Source organism: Polypterus senegalus, chromosome 1 (genome assembly GCF_016835505.1).
Source record: "Polypterus senegalus isolate Bchr_013 chromosome 1, ASM1683550v1, whole genome shotgun sequence".
Taxonomy (NCBI): Eukaryota; Metazoa; Chordata; class Cladistia; order Polypteriformes; family Polypteridae; genus Polypterus; species Polypterus senegalus.
This window is the reverse complement of record NC_053154.1, coordinates 309,425,520-309,444,667: the sequence shown is the minus strand read 5'-3', so window position 1 is coordinate 309,444,667 and position 19,148 is coordinate 309,425,520. Positions and strand designations below refer to the sequence as shown.

At 39.6% G+C, this 19,148-nt stretch overlaps 1 protein-coding gene across 1 annotated transcript in view; it reads left to right on the top strand.

The window, feature by feature from the left end:
• Positions 1-16,838, top strand: part of LOC120514840 — a 35,933-nt gene extending 19,095 nt beyond the window's left edge. Inside the window, exons 5-7 of the mRNA XM_039735442.1 lie at positions 4,165-4,224; positions 8,650-8,705; positions 16,537-16,838. Of these exons, the coding sequence (XP_039591376.1) occupies positions 4,165-4,224; positions 8,650-8,705; positions 16,537-16,608 (188 nt within the window). The 3' untranslated portion in view covers positions 16,609-16,838. The remainder of the gene's footprint in view (positions 1-4,164; positions 4,225-8,649; positions 8,706-16,536) is intronic.
• Positions 16,839-19,148: the final 2,310 nt, after the last annotated feature.

The window sequence follows — 19,148 nt, the reverse complement described above, 5'->3', positions numbered from 1 at the left end:
AAAAGTTCTATTTTGGTCTCATCCGTCCACTAAACATTCTTCCAATAGCCTTCTGGTTTGTCCACGTGATCTTTAGCAAACTGTAGATGAGCAGCAATGTGTTTTTTGGAGAGCAGTGGCTTTCTCCTTGCAACCCTGCCATGCACACCATTGTTGTTCAGTGTTCTCCTGATGGTGGACTCATGAACATGAACATTAGCCAATGTGAGAGAGGCCTTCAGTTGCTTAGAAGTTACCCTGGGGTCCTTTGTGACCTCGCTGACTATTACACGCCTTGCTCTTGGAGTGATCTTTGTTGGTCGACCATTCCTGGGGAGGGTAACAATGGTCTTGAATTTCCTCCATTTGTACACAATCTGTCTGACTGTGGATTGGTGGAGTCCAAACTCTTTAGAGATGGTTTTGTAACCTTTTCCAGCCTGATGAGCATCAACAACTATTTTTGTGAGGTCCTCAGAAATCTTCTTTGTTCGTGTCATGATACACGTCCACAAACGTGTTGTGAAGAGCAGATTTTGATAGATCCTGTTCTTTAAATAACACAGGGTGCCCACTCACACCTGATTGGCATCCCATTGATTGAAAACACCCGACTCGAATTTCACTTTCAAACTAACTGCTAATCCGTTGAGGTTCACATCATTTTGCCACTCACAAATATGTAATATTCGATCATTTTCCTCAATAAATAAATGACCAAGCATAATATTTGTGTCTCATTTGTTTAACTGTTTTCTCTTTATCTACTTTTAGGACTTTAGTGAAAATCTGGTGATGTTTTAGGTCATATTTATGCGGAAATATAGAAAATTCTAAAGGGTTCACAAACTTTCAAGCACAACTGTAAACCATTGTAGTAATTTCTTATAAACCACAAGAGCTATTGCATCCTTTTGCATGTTCAGCATTTTTAAATCAGGAAGAAGAAGTGAACATTTTATAAAAAGTGGCATGAGTGACGCTTCAGAGAGGAAAAAACATATCTAGGGCATGATGAAAATAACAATTTAAAGAGATGTTTGAGCCACCAAAACAGCTCTGACCCATCAAGGCATGGACTCCACAAGACCTCTGAAGGTGTCCTGTGGTATCTGGCACCAAGACGTTAGCAGCAGTTCCTTTTAGGCCTTTTAAGTTGCCAGGTGGGGCCTCCATGGATTGGACTTGTTTTTTTAGCAAATCTTACAGATGGTCAATTGGATGGAGATCTGGGGACTCTGGAGGCCAAATCAACACCTTGAGCTTTTTGTTCTGTTCTTTAAACCATTCCTGAATAATTTCTGCAGTGTGGCACAGTGTAATATTCTACTGAAATCTGCTGTTATCATGAAGGGGTGTATGTGGTCTGCAGAATTCTTTAGGTTGGTGGTACATGTCAATGTAACATCCACATGAATGTCAGGACCCAAAGTTTCTTAGCAGAGCATTGCCCAGAGCATCATGCTACTTTTGCTCGTTTGGCTTCTTCCCATACTGCATCCTGCTGCCAAACCCTCCCCTAGGTTAGTGACACACACACAACTAGCTGTCCACATGATCTAAAAGAAAACTGATTTATCAGATCTGGCCACTTTCTCCTATTGCTCCATGGTTCAGTTCTTAGACACTTACGTGCCCCTTTGTATTTGCGTTCGGTGTAGGACAGGAGTCAGCATGGGCACACTAACCAGTCTGTGGCTATTTAGAAAGTCATGATGCACTGTGTGTTCTGACACATTTTTCTCATGGCTATTATGATGTTTTTCAGCAATTTGTGCCACAGTGGCTCTTCTGTAGGATTGCAACAGATACACATCAATGAGCCTTGGAAACCTATGACCCTGTTGCTGGTTTACTTGTTGTCATTCCTTTTACCACTTTTGGTAGGTTCTAATCACCTCCCATTTTGGAGAAGCTCTGACCCAGTTGTCAAGCCACTGCCAAATATTAGTCAAATCCTGATGCTTGCCTATTTTTCAAGGTCCTGCATAACACCTTCAGGAACTGACTGTTCACTTGCTGCCCGATATATGCCACCCCTTGACAGGTGCCATTGTGATGCAATAATCAATGATATTCGCTTTTGTTTTTTGTATTTATTTATTTACTTATTATTTAAATTTTACTGAATTTATTAAAATCAAATAAACACTTCATACACAGATTAATTAATACACAAATAAAGATAAATGGAGTAAAAGAGGGGAGAGAATCTGATTCCTCAGTTTTTTAAAAGGTTATTGTAAAATATTATACTGTAGATTCGATCTGCCAGGTTTTGAAAAAGTTCTGCACAGATCCTCTAAGTGAGGTTTTGATTTTTTCCGGTTTCAAATAGTGTATAACATCAGTTACCTACTGACTTAGGAGAGGAGAGTTAGGATTCTTCCAATAAGTCTATGTGCTAATAGTGTAGCAAAGGCCTTGACAGTTTGTTCGTCCTTCTCCACTTTAAGCCCCTCTGTGAGCCCACCAAACAGAGCTGTTAGTGGATTAGGAGGGATTGGGACACCAATGCTGTCTGAAAGCCACTGAAAGATTTTGGTCCAGAATGATGTTAATTTGGTGCAGGCCCAAAACATGTGACCCAGTGAGGCTGGGACTTGATTGCAGCGTTCGCAGGTTGGATTTTGCCCTGAAAACATTTTGGACAATTTTAAATGAGAGAGATGTGCTTGATATATCATTTTTAGTTAAATAATTGTAAGCTTTGCGCATATGGAACTTGAATGAATTCTCTGCTTTGCTACCTTCCACTCCTTTTCTGATATGTTGAGTGAGAGATCTTTTTCCCAGTGACCTCTTTGATCTTTAAAAGGGAAGGACTGTAAAATATTTTTTATATATAGTTGTACCTCGGTATACATCCTTTATCTGTTCCAGATCCTTTGACTTATACCAAACAGGACGTATACCAAATGAAATTTTCCCATAAGAAATAAAGGGAAAATGATTAATCCGTTCTCATGAAAAAAAAATCCTTTTGTTATTGGCATATTATACATTGATGGGGTTGTATAAAATAATTTAAACACTGCTTAATACTAAAATACATAAATACAAAAGCAATTAGATGAAATAAATGAAAATGTAACCTCAATTTACTTTTTAATAACGTCATTGTTTTTCACAATCGTAGATACCGTCATTCTCGGCATACGGTATGCAGCAGCCATGTCCCGGAGATGCATGCCACCTTCATACTTTTCATACTTTTATTTACTGAATGCTAGCAACTGGCGTACTGATGCTCGTGGGCAGTCGTGGCTTTGTCTCAAGAAAGGTAAACGCGGGTAGCGCGCGGTGTTCTAGCACACGAGTCGTATTCCAAACAAAGGTCATATACCAAGCAAAATGTTTCGCATCTAAACAGGACGTATACCAAGTTGGACTTATTCCAAAGTGGACGTATACCGAGGTACCACTGTATCACAGAAATGCTGTCTGAGTCCTCAAGACTGATCAATATTTTTTCCGGCATAGAGGGAGGTGGGAGATGGAGAAAATTGGGCAGGTTCTGTTTAACAAAGTTTCTAATTTGAAGGTAGTGAAAGAAATGTGTTGCTGGAAAGTTAAATTTGGAGTGTAGTTGTGCGTAGGATGCAAAGACGTTGTCTATGTACAGATCTCTAAGTGGTTTAATCCCAAATGTTTTCCAGGCATTAAAAACTGCATATGTTTGAGAGGGTGGAAAAAGATGGTTCTCATGTAGAGGTGCCACCGATAAAAGCTTCTCTCTCTTAAAATGCTTCCTACATTGGTTCATATTCTGAGTGAGAGAAGCACAATTGGGTTCTTAGTATATCATTTTAATAATACATTTTATTTATTCGTAGGCACTTTTCTAAACACTCAAGGACACCGAACAACAGATTAAACACACATTATAAACAAAACTAAAATACAAAAATTAAAATTGGCAAAAACTTGTATTTATTGGGCTACAAAGCAAAGAATATAAAGCAGTGCAGCAGGATTTAATTTCTATTGCGGACCAAGCCTGTGTATGTTCATCTATTTGTGTCCATTCTCAGCACTTTTAATGTTGTGTCGGATCCGTGTATATGCAATAACTGTAGCTGTATATGTGTATATGCCTAAGTATAGCTCTCTATTTTTTTTTTACAAAATTAAACTTTCATGTTTTGCATTGTTTCTAAAATATTACTCTACACTTTTTTTAAGGTGTGAAATTTGTTCTTGCTGTTTCATTATTTTTCAATCTCCTTTTCTTGGTATTGATAGGTAAGTGCACATAACTGCTCTTCTATAATTATTTTTTTAATCCCTAGACTTTGTAAAGTATCACTTTAGTTTTGTGTCCTCTGCTCTGTCTTAGCTGCTCATTTTCTGCTTTGTATATCTTCTTCTTTTATTTGACTATTTAAGTGGTTTCATGGTTTTGTGGCTGTTGGTATATTTCAGTGCTATAAGCTACTCAATGTGATACTTTAATCCTGAGGGTTTTAGTTGTTCCTTACTAAAGCTATAAAAGCTGTAAACATTTCAGTTTTCTTATGACTCTGCTTCCTATAACACAGCAGGTGGCTTTGAAGAGACCTCTTTACGATTATATATTATACAGTCATATGAAAAAGTTTGGGAACCCCTCTTAATTGTTTGGATTTTTGTTTCTCATTGGCTGAGCTTTCAAAGTAGCAACTTCCTTTTAATATACGACATGCCTTATGTAAACAGTAGTATTTCAGCAGTAACATTAAGTTTATTGGATTAACAGAAAATATGCAATACGCATCATAACAAAATTAGACAGGTGAGTGTCTGGATTCTGGATGGAGGTATTGTTGACCATTCTTCATACAAAATCTCTCCAGTTCAGTTCAATTTGATGGACAGCCTGCTTCAAATCATCCCATAGATTTTCAATGATATTCAAGTCAGGGGACTGTGATGGCCATTCCAGAACATTGGACTTCTCCCTCTGCATGAATGCCTTTGTAGATTTCGAACTGTGTTTTGGGTCATTGTCTTGTTGGAATATCCAACCCCTGCTTAAGTAACTTCAACTTTGTGACCGATGATTGAACATTATTCTGAAGAATTTGTTGATATCGGGTTGAATTCATCCGACCCTCGGCTTTAACAAGGGCCCCAGTCCCTGAACTGGCCACACAGCCCCACAGCATGATGGAACCTTCACCAAATCTGACAGGAGGTAGCAGGTGTTTTTCTTGGAATGCGGTGTTCTTCTGCCATGAAAAGCGCTTTTTGTTATGACCAAATAACTCATTTTTGTCTCATCAGTCCAAAGCACTTTGTTCCAAAATGAATCTGGCTTGTCTAAATGAGCATTGGCATACAACAAGCAACTCTGTTTGTGGCGTGAGTGCAGAAAAGGCTTCTTTCTCATCACCCTGCCATACAGATATTCTTTGTGCAAATTGCGCTGAATTGTAGAACGATGTACAGATACACCATCTGCAGCGAGATGTTCTTGCAGGTCTTTGGAGGTGATCTGTGGGTTGTCTGTAACCATTCTCACAATCCTGCCTCTGCATATGCCGCTCCTGTATTTTTCTTGGCCTGCCAGACCTGCTGGATTTAACAGCAACTGTGCCTGTGGCCTTCCATTTCCTGATTCCTTTCCTTACAGTTCAAACTGACAGTTTAAACCTCTGAGATGGCTTTTTGCAGCCTTCCCCTAAACCATGAGACTGAACAATTTGTTTTCAGATCTTTTGAGAGTTGCTTTGAGGGTCCCATGCTGTCTGTCACTCTTCAGAGAAGAGTCAAAAGGAAGCACGACTTGCGATTGACCACCTTAAATACCTTTTACCACTCATGATTGGACACTCCTGTTTATGAAGTTCAAGGCTTAACGAGCTCATCCAACCAAGTCATCAGCATTGAGCAGTAACAGGTATTCAAATCAGCAAAATGTCAAGAAGACCAACATTTGTGCACAGCCAGATTTTCACATTTGATTTAATTCCATACAACTAAATACTGATTCATTAAAAATCTTTGTTTGGAAAACACCGCAGTGCTCTGATGTTCCTAGGAAATCAAAGACACACCACTGGTATCTTTATTGTTGAAAGGAGAGTCAATTATTATGCAGACTGAGAGGGGTTCCCAAACTTTTTCATATGACTGTATATATATTACATCTGAATTGTTGTATTTGAGGTGGCCATATTCTGCCCCTATCTGTCTGGATTTTTCTCTGGTAGACAAACATGGCTCAGCTAAGCACCATCAATAAAATAAACACTGCTAAAGGTAGATTCCAGCAAAAGATGCTTTTGTCCTGCTGATCCTGATTTCCTCCCACATATCAAAGATGTGCATGTTTGACTACTTGGTGTTTTTATGCTCAATACTGTCCAAACCAGTTTGAAAGTCTGGTACTGTGTGATGTCATAGGGCTGTTTTTAAAATGGCCGGTGCAGCTTTTTTTTTTTTTGGCATGTTGCAAATGTTAGTGTAGGTGTCCTGACACAGAGTGGTTAATCGAGGGTTAGGCTAATTAAATATGCAAGTGCCATTGAGAGATCAGCGCAACCATCCCTCATTAATACTTGAGGTGATACATAGTGAAGCACTGAAACATGTTGCAAATGAGGAAATGGAGGAGTAGAGAAAGCAAGAAGGAGCAATAAAATAGTAAAGGACACAGCGCAGTACTCTGCCATTAGTTTAACTGAAGATAGCCAGCGGTGGGGGGCATGTGCTGATTGCCACACCCACCATTCAATAAACCACCTGGATTGGGACCCAAGTGCATTAGGTGACACCACCGCACCACGCTGGAACAGTGTGATGAAGCCAAGGTGACATGAACATGAACACATCGTAGTGAGGTTTCTGTAGGCATAGGGAGTCAAAACTGCTGAAATTCACTAAATTTCAGCAGGTTGGCTTGAGTAGATCTTTAAGCTGTTTGGATAGCCATCTTGTGCAAACTTTACGGTATCCTAGGTCATCAAGCACTCTGCCATGTGCGGATTCACAGCTGACATCCAAACTTGTAGCAAGAGCGGACAACATAATCCAGCAGTCTTCTCTGATCAAGACGTTTGCTATGTGGGCATGATGTTGATGGTCGATCGGCTCAAGCCTGGTTGGTTGTATCTGCTCTTCCTGCTTTAAACCTCATCCATTCATCAACTTTTTATGGAGTCCTGCTGTTTTCACTTCTGTACTGAGCCAACATTCGTCAGTGAATTTTAACAGGTTTCTCTCCCTCTGTCTGAAGAAATCTGACGATGGCATGTTGTTCAACAATCCCAGAGCATCGATGTCTATTTGATTTTGGCTTGAACTTGACTAATGGAGGAGCACTGAGCTGTGCCTGTTAAAACTACACATAAGCTATTACAACAGTCTTGAATTATACCCACTTCTATCCATTGTGGTTATCTTGTAATTTTCAAATTGTGTTAACTTTTTGATTTATCCTTATACTATTATTATTATTATCACCCATCCATCCATTATCTGGGTCTGCTGGAGCCAATCCCAGCCAACACGGGGCGCAAGGCAGGAAACAAACCCCGGGCAGGGCGCCAGTCCACCGCAGGGTGCGCACACACACACCAAGCACACACTATTTTAGGATCGCTAATGCACCTAACCTGCATGTCTTTGGACTGTGGGCGGAAACCAGAGCACCCGGAGGAGGGCAAGTGAATGCCATGCAGAGAGGACCAGGGAATCAAACCCGGGTCTCCTAACTGTGAGGCAGCAGCGCTACCACTGTGCCACTGTGCCGCCATATTATTATTATTATTATTATTAGGAATACATTAAAAGGCTCTTGGGAACAGTTTAACTTTTTATAGAATGAGAAACAAAATCAGAAGATAAGCAACCATAGGAAAGAGAAGTGGTTCACGACCACCATTTGACGTTTTGTTTTTAAGCTTGTAGTTTGCTGTGGTTTTGTGAGATGAAATCTTAACATTTACGGTAATAGACAGTTCTGATAGCGGCAGCCCACCTACCTCTTTAAAAAAAAAAGACTTTCTAGAACAAAGTGGATTGGCCACAACCATGTGCCTCTTTTGTAAGAAGAAATGAGGTGCTTACCAGGAGCTTCAATTAAATAACTAAAGCCAACACACACAGAATGGGTTTTCCTTGAGAATGTGCTTGTCATACCATTTCATTTTTGTCGTCCTTTTCTTCTCTCTCATGTCACATCCTCTTCATCTAACAGCATTTACTTATATAACTGTTTTGGGTTTTTCTGAATGGTATTAGATAAAATGATATTGTCATCTCTGTGGTGGGCTGGCGACCTGCCCGGAGTTTGTTTCCTGCCTTGCGCCCTGTGATGGCTGGTATTGCCTCCAACGGACCCCCATGACCCTGTAGTTAGGATATAGTGGATTGGATAATGGATGGATATTGTCATCTTTTTTTTTTTTTTTTTCGTATTAGAGAAAAGCAAAATTGTTTAGCACTTGTCATGAGTAGACTCTACATATTTCTTCTAAAGACTAGAGTCACAACTAGATTTGGTTGTCCATGTCAGCACTGTATACTTCCACATCAGAATGTGTGTAAATTGTAAGTTACTTTGGAAAAAAACTGCATGATAAACAGCTGTAAAAGAAAATAACTGGTTTGTTAACCTGAAATAATTGCAACTCTCTCACGTACAATCCTCTTTTTTTTTTTTACTTTTTATTTATTTCAAATAAGGCTGCATGACCAGAAAAAGACTGAAGTGCTGCGTGTCAAACAAAAGCGATGCTCAGGTAAACAACTTCTTACTGCAACCAACATGTTGTTTTCCAAATATCCTTGAGAGCCGTAGATGTTATAGAAATGCGGAACTGTCGCCTGTCTGCTAGTTGTGCAGGTTTTTCTTTAGCTTTAATTTCACTGTCAGAAAATTTAAGTTATGTTGTGTCATGTAGGAGGAACACATTCCCTGAAAATGTAATTTTTATTCAGTCGCATGAAAAATCAAGTTTACCTCATGGAAATTGTTGACTTTTTCAACATATTTGAACAGGCAAACAGTAGATCTTCATGCAGACAGTGCAAAGGTGATATACTTGAACAAATGATGAATCAAACTGATGTAGTGTATTCATTCGCAACATCTAAAAGAACAAAAATGATTTTTCAATTGGAAAAAGTAAGACCATCTCTCCATTAATCGCCACTTCAAATCCATCAAATTAAAATCAGATGTTCTAGATGAGGTGCCCATGATTAGAACCTCCTTATGGAATCTGCAGGTGGACCTGACTGTCTTATTTAAACCACAGATATTGAGGTTTTGGTGTTCTCTTTGCTATTGACTTGTGGGGTGTCACCATGCCAAGATCAAAAGTTCTCGTCAAGACCCTCAGATAAAACATTGTGGATGCCTATGAGTTTGGCAACGGATTTAAAAAACCTTTCAATATAACTTGAAATCAATCATTCCACTGTAAGGGAAACCATCTACAAGTGGTGTAAATTTCAAACAACCACTACAACATAAGAACATGAGACATTTGACAAATGAGAGGGGACCATTCTGTCTGGTAAGCCCGTGTGTTTAGCTAATAGTTAAGCTGTCCCAACATCTCATCTAGATTTTTCTTAAAGGTTGTTGAAGTTTCTGCTCTAATTTCTTGGTAGATTGATTCAGAGTCTCACAACTCTGTGTGAAGAAGAGCTTCCTGACTTCTGTCTTAAATGCACTTCCCCTGAATGTCCACTGACATCATTGAGTACCTGATTCTCCCATAAGATGAAAGAATGTTGCTGAATCTACTTGATCAGTGCTTTTGAGGATTTTAAATACCTGGATTAGGTCCCCACTCAGTCTTCTCAGATTTAATTCTCTGAATGTCAGAGTAGGACATGTCCTTCAGTCCCATGATCCACTTGGTTGTTCTCCCCTGCACAGTCTTTCTTGTAGTGAGTTGACCAGAACTTCTCATAATACTCCAGATGTGGTTTCACTAGTGCATTATACAGTCTGAATATAACGTCTTAAATTCAACAGTTTTCATGATATAACCTAACATGTTATTTGCCCTTTTAATTGCTTCTTTGCATTGTTTAGTTGATGAAATGTTGCGTCAACATAAACCCCCTAAATCCTTTTCAGATGTTGGTTCCTGTAGCTCAATGTCTCCCATCTTGTATTTATCATTGTTGTTCCTTTTGTCCATGTGTAGCACTTTGCTCTCTTGTATAGTACATTAGACTGCACTCTCCAGGTGTTCGCCCATTTCTGAAGGTTGTCGGGGTCATTTTGAACTCTTTCTGCTGCCTCCTCAGTGTCTGCCATCCCTCCAGTTTTACTGTCATTTGTGAATTTGACAAGGTTACTAACTATACAAGAATCATTGTCATTAATATAAATCAGAAAAAGTAATGAGGGTCCAAGGACAGACCCCTAAGAGACTCCAATGATGACCTCACTCCATATGGAGAATTCTCCTTTTTTATGTTCTCTTTGTCTCCTGCTGGGTAACCAACTAGAGATCTAGTTTTGTAGGTTACTTATAATGCTAATTTGTCCAGGACTTGCATTTTCTACCGCATATCCAAGACCAGGTCATGGGGACAACAGTCTTAGCAGTGAGCCCCAAACGTCCGTTTCTCCAGCCACGCTTGCCAACTACTAATGTGGGATCCCAAGGCATTCCCAGGCCTTCTGGAAGATATAACCCTTCCAGCAAGGCCTGGTTCTTTCCCAGGGACTCCTCCCAGCAAGACATGCCTGTAAAACCTATGCAGGCACACATTCATGAGACATCTGAATTAGATGCCCATACCACCTCAAATGGCTCCTCTCGATGTGGAGGGTCAGTGACTCTACTCCGATCCTCTCCCAGATGTCTGCATTTCTTACCCTATCTCTAATGGTGAGTCCAGCATCCCAGCAGAATAAGCTAATTTCAGCTGCTTTGTACCTATGATCTCATTCTTTCGGTCATTACTCAAAGCTCATGATCATAGGTGAGGGTTAGGAAATATATTATAGCGGGTTGGTGCCACTCAGATTCACACCATCTATAGGACGGTGATGTATTTATTTTTTGGGTGGATATTCCAGGATCGAATCCCAACCTGCACACACTCAGAGACAAAGATGCAGATCAAATACATGAGTGAATAATATATTAAATGGCAAGTAAATATAGATAACAAATAATCAGTTAATCCGCCTCTTCCCCTACGCCAAGATCAAATACAACACACAGTAATAAGCACTTCACAACAAACACTCACGACAATGTCCTTAACACAGTTCCAATGTAGCAGAAATGGACGAAATGATATAAAGTAAATATGGTGGCGAAAATTCCAGGAACAGCTTCCATAAGAAATTAATTAAACAGTCCTACCGGTAGTCCTGAGTGGTGAGGGGTGAGGTTTGTGGGAGTGCTCCCTCTGAAGACGCATGACGACTTATCCACCACTATACACATGACAGGAAGGCAATGAGACTATTAATCCATCGATCCAGGGTATAAATGATTTCACAGGGGTTACATTTGACGGGACAAAGGGGTACACAGAAACACAGACCTTCCTTTTGATGATTCGTTGGCCACTTTTCAAGTTTCCCACTGACCTTTCTTGTCCCCAGCAGCCCCATGCACCCATTTCAGACATGTAATGAGGGCAATACCTTTTTGGGGCTGCTGGGAAATGGAGTCCTTCCCAGTGGTAGCACTGCTGCAATAGCAGGTAAAATGAGAGCTTCACCTGCTGGCTCAGCGTCTTCTTCACCAATACACAACGGTATAACAACTGCAAAACTGCACTCATTGCCCCTATCCATCTGAGGATCTCACCATCCCTTTTCCCCTCACTTGTGAACAAGACCCTGAGGTATGTAAGCCCTTCCATTTCAAGCAGTAACTCACCACCCACTCAGAGGAAAGTCCACTTTTTCCCTACTGAGCACCATAGCCTCAGCATAAATAAAAGAAGTCTCCAAGAATCTCAAAATTAAATTGCAGAAGCTGCAGGTAACTCTTGCAACAGTTGGTGTCAAAGTGCATACAACTACAATCAAAAAGAGACTGAACAAATGTGACCTGCATGTGAGGTGAGTCAGGGAAAAGCCAAAGCAAGCATTCTAGCAAGACTTGCATAAACTGAAGACAGCATTTCAGAAGAAGAACCAAAAAGCGACTGTGAAGCAAGGTGGTGGAAATGTGGTTTGGGGTTGCTTTGCTGTCTGGACAGCTTGCAGTCATTAGGTCATCTGTGAATTCTGCATCACATCAGAGTGTGCTTTAGAAGAATATGAGGCCATCTGTCTGAAAGCCTAAGCTAAACTGAAAATGGACCTTTCAACATGATAATGATATGAAGCTCACTAGCAAATCTTCCAAGGAATGGCTACAAATAAAAAGAAATGGAGAGTTATGGACTGGTAGAGTCAAAGCCGTGATTTGAATCCCATTGAAATATTGTGAAGGACAAGGGGGGAGAGAAAGAGAGCAGGCTATATCTAATCTATCCTATTAATCCTTATAATGATAACTACCAATGTAACAATAGGCTACATGGCAATAACTTGTGGGGAGAATTGGAAATTAAGGTTAAAGCTGTCTCCCTTACAGTTAAGACTTCAAAATTACATCAAATATTCAGAATCAATGTCTCCATGATGGGACAAGTAACTTTGTGAGCTGGAATGTTAAAGGCCTGAATTACGAATTAAAGAGAAAGAAAGTACTCTCTCACCTAACAGGTTTAAATGCTAAAATAGTATTTTTACAGGAGACCCACTTACTAAGCAAGGATCAGTTCTGGCTGCAAAAAGACTGGACTACCAAATGTTCCATTCTAGAGAAAACTAGAGGTTTGGGAATTCTTATACATAGAACAGTCTCATTTGTAGCATCAGATGTAGTATCTGATCCTGAAGGGAGTTGTATGATGGTCATGGACAACTCATTTAACTGTAAAATGATTTTGATAAATGTTTATGCACCTAATGTTGATGATAAGGAGTTCATGCAAAATGTATTTGCATCCATTCCCAATGTGAACACTCATAAAATTATAATGGCTGGGGACTTTAATTGTGTTTTAAATCCACTCTTAGATAGGACTCCTGTCACAGGGGGGATGACATCTAACACTGCAAAGACAATTACACAGTTTGTAACTGACCACAACTTATCAGACCCCTGGAGGTTTCTAAACCCAAACTCAAGAACATGTTCATTCTACCCACCAGTACATCATTGCTACTCAAGGATTGATTATTTCTTTATAGATAATAATTTCTTGCCTACGATTAAATCTTGCAAGTATGACGCTATTGTTATTTCTGACCATGCCCCTCTGATCTTAGAGCTAAAATCATTATGCCCCACATACTCATCTCACAGATGGCATCTTAACCTGCTTCTGTTAGCAGACGAGAACTGTACAGAATTTATATCAAAACAAATCAGTTTCTTCCTAGAGACAAATACATCCTCAGAGGTTTCTGCAGGAATACACTGGGAAACTCTAAAGGCCTTCTTAAGAGGACAGATTAATTCATATCTTTCCCACAGGAGTAAATTAGAAACCAAGAAAGTATCAGACCTAAAAAGCAAAATTACTAGAATAGATGAAGAACATGCCCGGCGTCCAAGCATGGCACTACATAGGAAAAGGCAGGCTCTGCATTCAGAGCGCAACCTCTTAACAACTAAAGAAACTGAACAACTAATTTATAAATCAAGACATCATTACTATGAACACGGAGAGAAAGCTAATAAGCTTTTAGCTCAACAAATCCACAAGCAAGAAGTTCGCAATGCAATCCCAGTAATCACCAACACAAACGGAGATGAAATCATTGACCATAAAAATATAATGCACACATTTAGAGACTACTATAAATCCTTATATTCTACTGAGTTTAAAGAAGACAACACACAATCTAATGTATTTCTGGATACATTACAGATACCACAAATAGATACTTTTAGTGTGGAGGAACTGGATAAACCTCTGGGCTATCAGAATTACTAGATGCTATAAAGTCACTTCAAGGCGGGAAAGCAGCAGGCCCTGATGGTTACCCTGCTGAATTATATAAGAAATTCTCCACTCAGCTAGCTCCCCTCTTATTAGCAACATGTACAGAAGCTAGAGACAATCAAATTCTACCTCAAACTTTTCGCCAAGCATTAATCAACGGCTTTCCTAAACAAAATAAGGACTTATTACAACGTGCATTATACAGGCCAATGTCACTTTTGAATAATGATGTTAAGATACTCTCAAAAATCATAGCTAGGAGGATGGAGAAAGTGCTGCATTCGGTAATATCACAAGATCAAACTGGATTTATGAAGGGTCGACACTTATCTTTCAATCTTCAACGCTTTTTTAATGTAATATACTCACTAGCAAAGCCAAACACCCCAGAGATATTATTATCATTGGATGCAGAAATAGCATTTTTATATGATTGAATGGAAATACCTTTTCACTACATTAGTGAAATATTGTGAAGGGATTTGAAACAGTCACAGCTGAAGGCATTGGGGTTAAAATATCGCTGAGCTGATGTCAGAGACTGGTGACCAGTTATGCAAAATGCTTACAACAGGGTTGTCTAACTCAGGTCCTGGTGGGACGCAGTGGCTGCAGGTTTTCATTCTCACCCTATTCCTAATCAGTGTTCAGTTTTCACTGCTAATTAACTCATTTTCCCTTCATTTTAATAGCCTTGTTTTTAAGGATTAAGTCCCCAGAATTGATTATTTTCTTCATTAAATTAAAGCCAAACAGAAATGAGACGTGAAATGAGCTAATGGATGACCACCTAAATTAGAACGTCAAACTCCAGCCAATTTCACTCCAACCAGAAGCCAAATCTTGCTGTTGATATCATGACTTGTTGCTGCTCTAATTCTGCCACAGCATTTTATTGATCTTCTGCTTTTTCTAAGATCACCGTCAAGATGTTTTGGTGACCTGAACAAACCCACATGGCCGAGACCTTCAACTTTCTTTATTTTCAAGTTAGATGATCATGTGACGGCTTGTTTTGTTTCTCATTATTGTTTGGCTGCTCATTAAGGAAATAGAAACAGCTAAGGGGTCTGAGTCACGTCAATTAAAACTGAGTCAAAACAAGTTAATCTGCAGCAATAACAGCCCTCTAATTAAGAAGATGGTTAGAATGAAAACCTGCAGCCATTGTGGCCCACCAAGACTAGAATTGGGCACCCTGGCTTACAATTAGTTACTCCTCCTAATGGGGACAATACCAGCCTCTGAGCTGAATGGTGGACTTGCTTTTTCCTCAGCAGACAATTACATCTATTGATAGTTTTTGGAAACATTGATAGTTTTTTGGTTGAAACACAAATTGTCCTTATGTTTTTATTCAAGTATATGAACATTATCTGTAGACATTGTTTGCATGATGATTTACTGTTTGCTAATTCTAATATGTTAAAAAGGCAAACAATTTCCATGGGGTGTACTTACTTTTTCAAATGACTGTATGTTTGTTGCAAAAGTATAATAATAATTTCAGTTTGGAAATATTTTTCCAATAATTTCTTGAACAAAGCATAAAAGAGATGAACAAAATACAGTGTCCTCCATAATGTTTGGGACAATTTGCATCTCAGGTGTCTGTGATTCATTAGGTGGGTTTCATGGCTTCATAAGATACCTCAGTTTGCAGTTCCCCCTTTGAAGCCTGCCATTGTCATTGTTCAACATGTGAACAAGAATTGTGCCAATGAAAGTCAATGAAGATATTATGAGGCTGAAAAACAAGAATACAACCATTAGAGACATTAGAAAAAAACAAAATCAACTGTCTGGAATATCATGAAGAAGAAAGAACACACTGGTGGGCTCAATAAACACAAAGGGACTGGTAGGCCATGGAAGACCAACACTGCTGATGACAGACTATGGTCAAGAAAAATCCTGAAATGCCTGTCTGACAGAAACAGTTTTCAGGGGTCAGATGTGGACATGTCAGAGATGACTATCAGCAGAAGACTTCATGAACAGAAATACAGAGGACACACTACAAGATGCAAACCACAAAAGCAGGATGGCCAGACTAAAACTGGAGAAAAAGGTTTTGGGTAAAGGTTTTGTGGACACAAGATAAAGGTAAACCTCATCAGAGTGATGGTGAGGGCAACAAGGAACTGCCCAAGATCCAAAACAGACCACCTCATCTGTTAAACAGGGTGGTGCTGGGGGTGTTATGGCTTGAGCATGTATGGCTGGCACAGTCGAAACATAATGGGGGCTGAAATGACAGGAACAGGAAGAAAAAGAATTGTGTGACTGAAATGTCGGCAATCCCCTGAAATGAACGTCTGCAATGTGCACTTTGATCGCGATTGTTTGAATTCTTTGATTTGCACTTATAAACTGTGGAGCAGTGGGGGAAATGAAGGAAAAATGTGTCTTTGTCCCGAACATTATGGAGGGCACTAAAAAATCATGCAGTCTGAATTATGGGGACATACTAACGAAAGTGAAAGAAGAAAATAAGATTGGTAGTGTAGCTAATATACTTTTGAGTGATACTTTTAAATTAAATTACTCTTTTCTATGTTTTTTTTTGTCACGACAATTCAGAACACGGAGAGAACACTGAAAAGTGAAGATATCACATCAGTGTATGCCGTAATTAGTCACAAACCTAACTAGAACTGAGAAATGGACAAACGTGACGTGTGTGAATACAACAGCAGACAAATAGGCTGGAGCTGCACCTCTAGATAACTAAGTGAGGTTTGTGCTTTAACTCAAAGCCACGCTTTCTCCTGCATTTATCTAAAAGTGTCCCATGTTATCTTGTGTTTTGGCATCATCTTTCCTTTGTAACCAGCTGAACAGGAAACTCGCTCTGCAATAAAATGAATTGACTTAAGTGTAAAGATTTGCAGAAAAATGTATTAATTCTGTTAGTAAACCTTAAAATGCTATTATCTATATGTGTGTGTGTGTGTGCGTGTGTGCATGTGTGCGTGTGTGTGCGTGTGTGGCCAATCCAGCCCAGCAATTTAATTGGATGGCAAAATAGGGGGTAAAATGGAACAAAGTAAAAAACATACAGAGAAACATTGGGTGGGTAAATATTATTGAAGTACAACCCAAGTCAAGGATGGGAAGTGTTTGCAAGAAAATGTATTATGTTATCACAGCAGGAAATGTGGGCCCATCTCCTCTTTACAGTAGTCAGAAAGTGGACAGGAGGCGAGCAAGGCACCCCAAAATGACAGGGTCTGAGAAGCATTCTTTATTATTATCCTTAGATAAGGATACGTTTCTTATTTGATTGTCTTATCACAGTGAGGATCATGGGTAGAGTTTTGGAAGGAAGCAGAGTGTTGTAGTGTGAGGAAACCTATCAGAATTGAGTGATGTTAATTATAGTGTCCAGTAGGGTTCAGTGCCCTTCAGGGCCGCTGCTATTTTTAATATATTGTAAATAGATGTGAAAGGCACTAGATAGATAGATAGATAGATAGATAGATAGATAGATAGATAGATAGATAGATAGATAGATAGATAGATAGATAGATAGATAGATAGATAGATAGATAGATAGATAGATAGATAGATAGATAGAGTGAAAGGAACTATATTATAGATAGATGAGTGAAAGGCAGTATACAATAGATAGAGTGAAAGGCATGGCATAATAGATTGATAGTGAGATAGATTAAAAGGCACTATATAATAGATAGATAGATAGATAGATAGATAGATAGATAGATAGATAGATAGATACTTTATTAATGGGAGCATTTCCCAGACAAAGACTTTTACCAACCAAAATGAAATTGTGTGAACAAACAGGCACAGGACAAGCACATAAATCCAGAAAGGAACTGTAATCCAGTGGGTGATTAGTATTCCAGATGTGGGTTGCGTGGAAACACAAAAGGTGGCTGATCAGTCTTACATCCCCCAGCATCCCCAGTGGCAGCACCCACTGCTCATCAATGCCAAAGTACTATTAGGTCTCCTTTGATTTGTAGATAGATGGATCTTTTTTGTCCCCAGGGTGAAATTACTGTAGGCTCATGCATGTGTGTATATTGGAGCTCATGTACACTGGTGTGAAAAACTATTTGCCCCTTCCTGATTTCATATTCTTTTGCATGTTTGTCACACAAAATGTTTCTGATCATCAAACACATTTAACCATTAGTCAAATATAACACAAGTGAACACAAAATGCAGTTTTTAAATGGTGGTTTTATTATTTAGGGAGAAAAAATCCAAGCCTACATGGCCCTGTGTGAAAAAGTAATTGCCCCCTGAACCTAATAACTGGTTGGGCCACCCTTAGCAGCAATAACTGCAATCAAGCGTTTGCGATAACTTGCAATGAGTCTTTTACAGCGCTCTGGAGGAATTTTGGCCCACTCATCTTTGCAGAATTGTTGTAACTCAGCTTTATTTGAGGGTTTTCTAGCATGAACCGCCTTTTTAAGGTCATGCCATAGCATCTCAATTGGATTCAGGTCAGGACTTTGACTAGGCCACTCCAAAGTCTTCATTTTGTTTTTCTTCAGCCATTCAGAGGTGGATTTGCTGGTGTGTTTTGGATCATTGTCCTGTTGCAGCACCCAAGATCGCTTCAGCTTGAGTTGACGAACAGATGGCAGGACATTCTCCTTCAGGATTTTTTGGTAGACAGTAGAATTCATGGTTCCATCTATCACAGCAAGCCTTCCAAGTCCTGAGGCAGCAAAACAACCCAGACCATCACACTATCACCACCATATTTTACTGTTGGTATGATGTTCTTTTTCTGAAATGTTGTGCTCCTTTTACGCCAGATGTAATGGGACATTTGCCTTCCAAAAAGTTCAACTTTTGTGTCATCAGTCCACAAGGTATTTTCCCAAAAGTCTTGGCAATCATTAAGATGTTTCTTAGCAAAATTGAGACGAGCCCTAATGTTCTTTTTGCTTAACAGTGGTTTGCGTCTTGGAAATCTGCCATGCGGGCCGTTTTTGCCCAGTCTCTTTCTTATGGTGGAGTCGTGAACACTGACCTTAATTGAGGCCTGCAGTTCTTTAGACGTTGTCCTGGGGTCTTTTGTGACCTCTTGGATGAGTCGTCTCTGCGCTCTTGGGGTAATTTTGGTCAGCCGGCCACTCCTGGGAAGGTTCACCACTGTTCCATGTTTTTGCCATTTGTGGATAATGGCTCTCACTGTGGTTCGTTGGAGT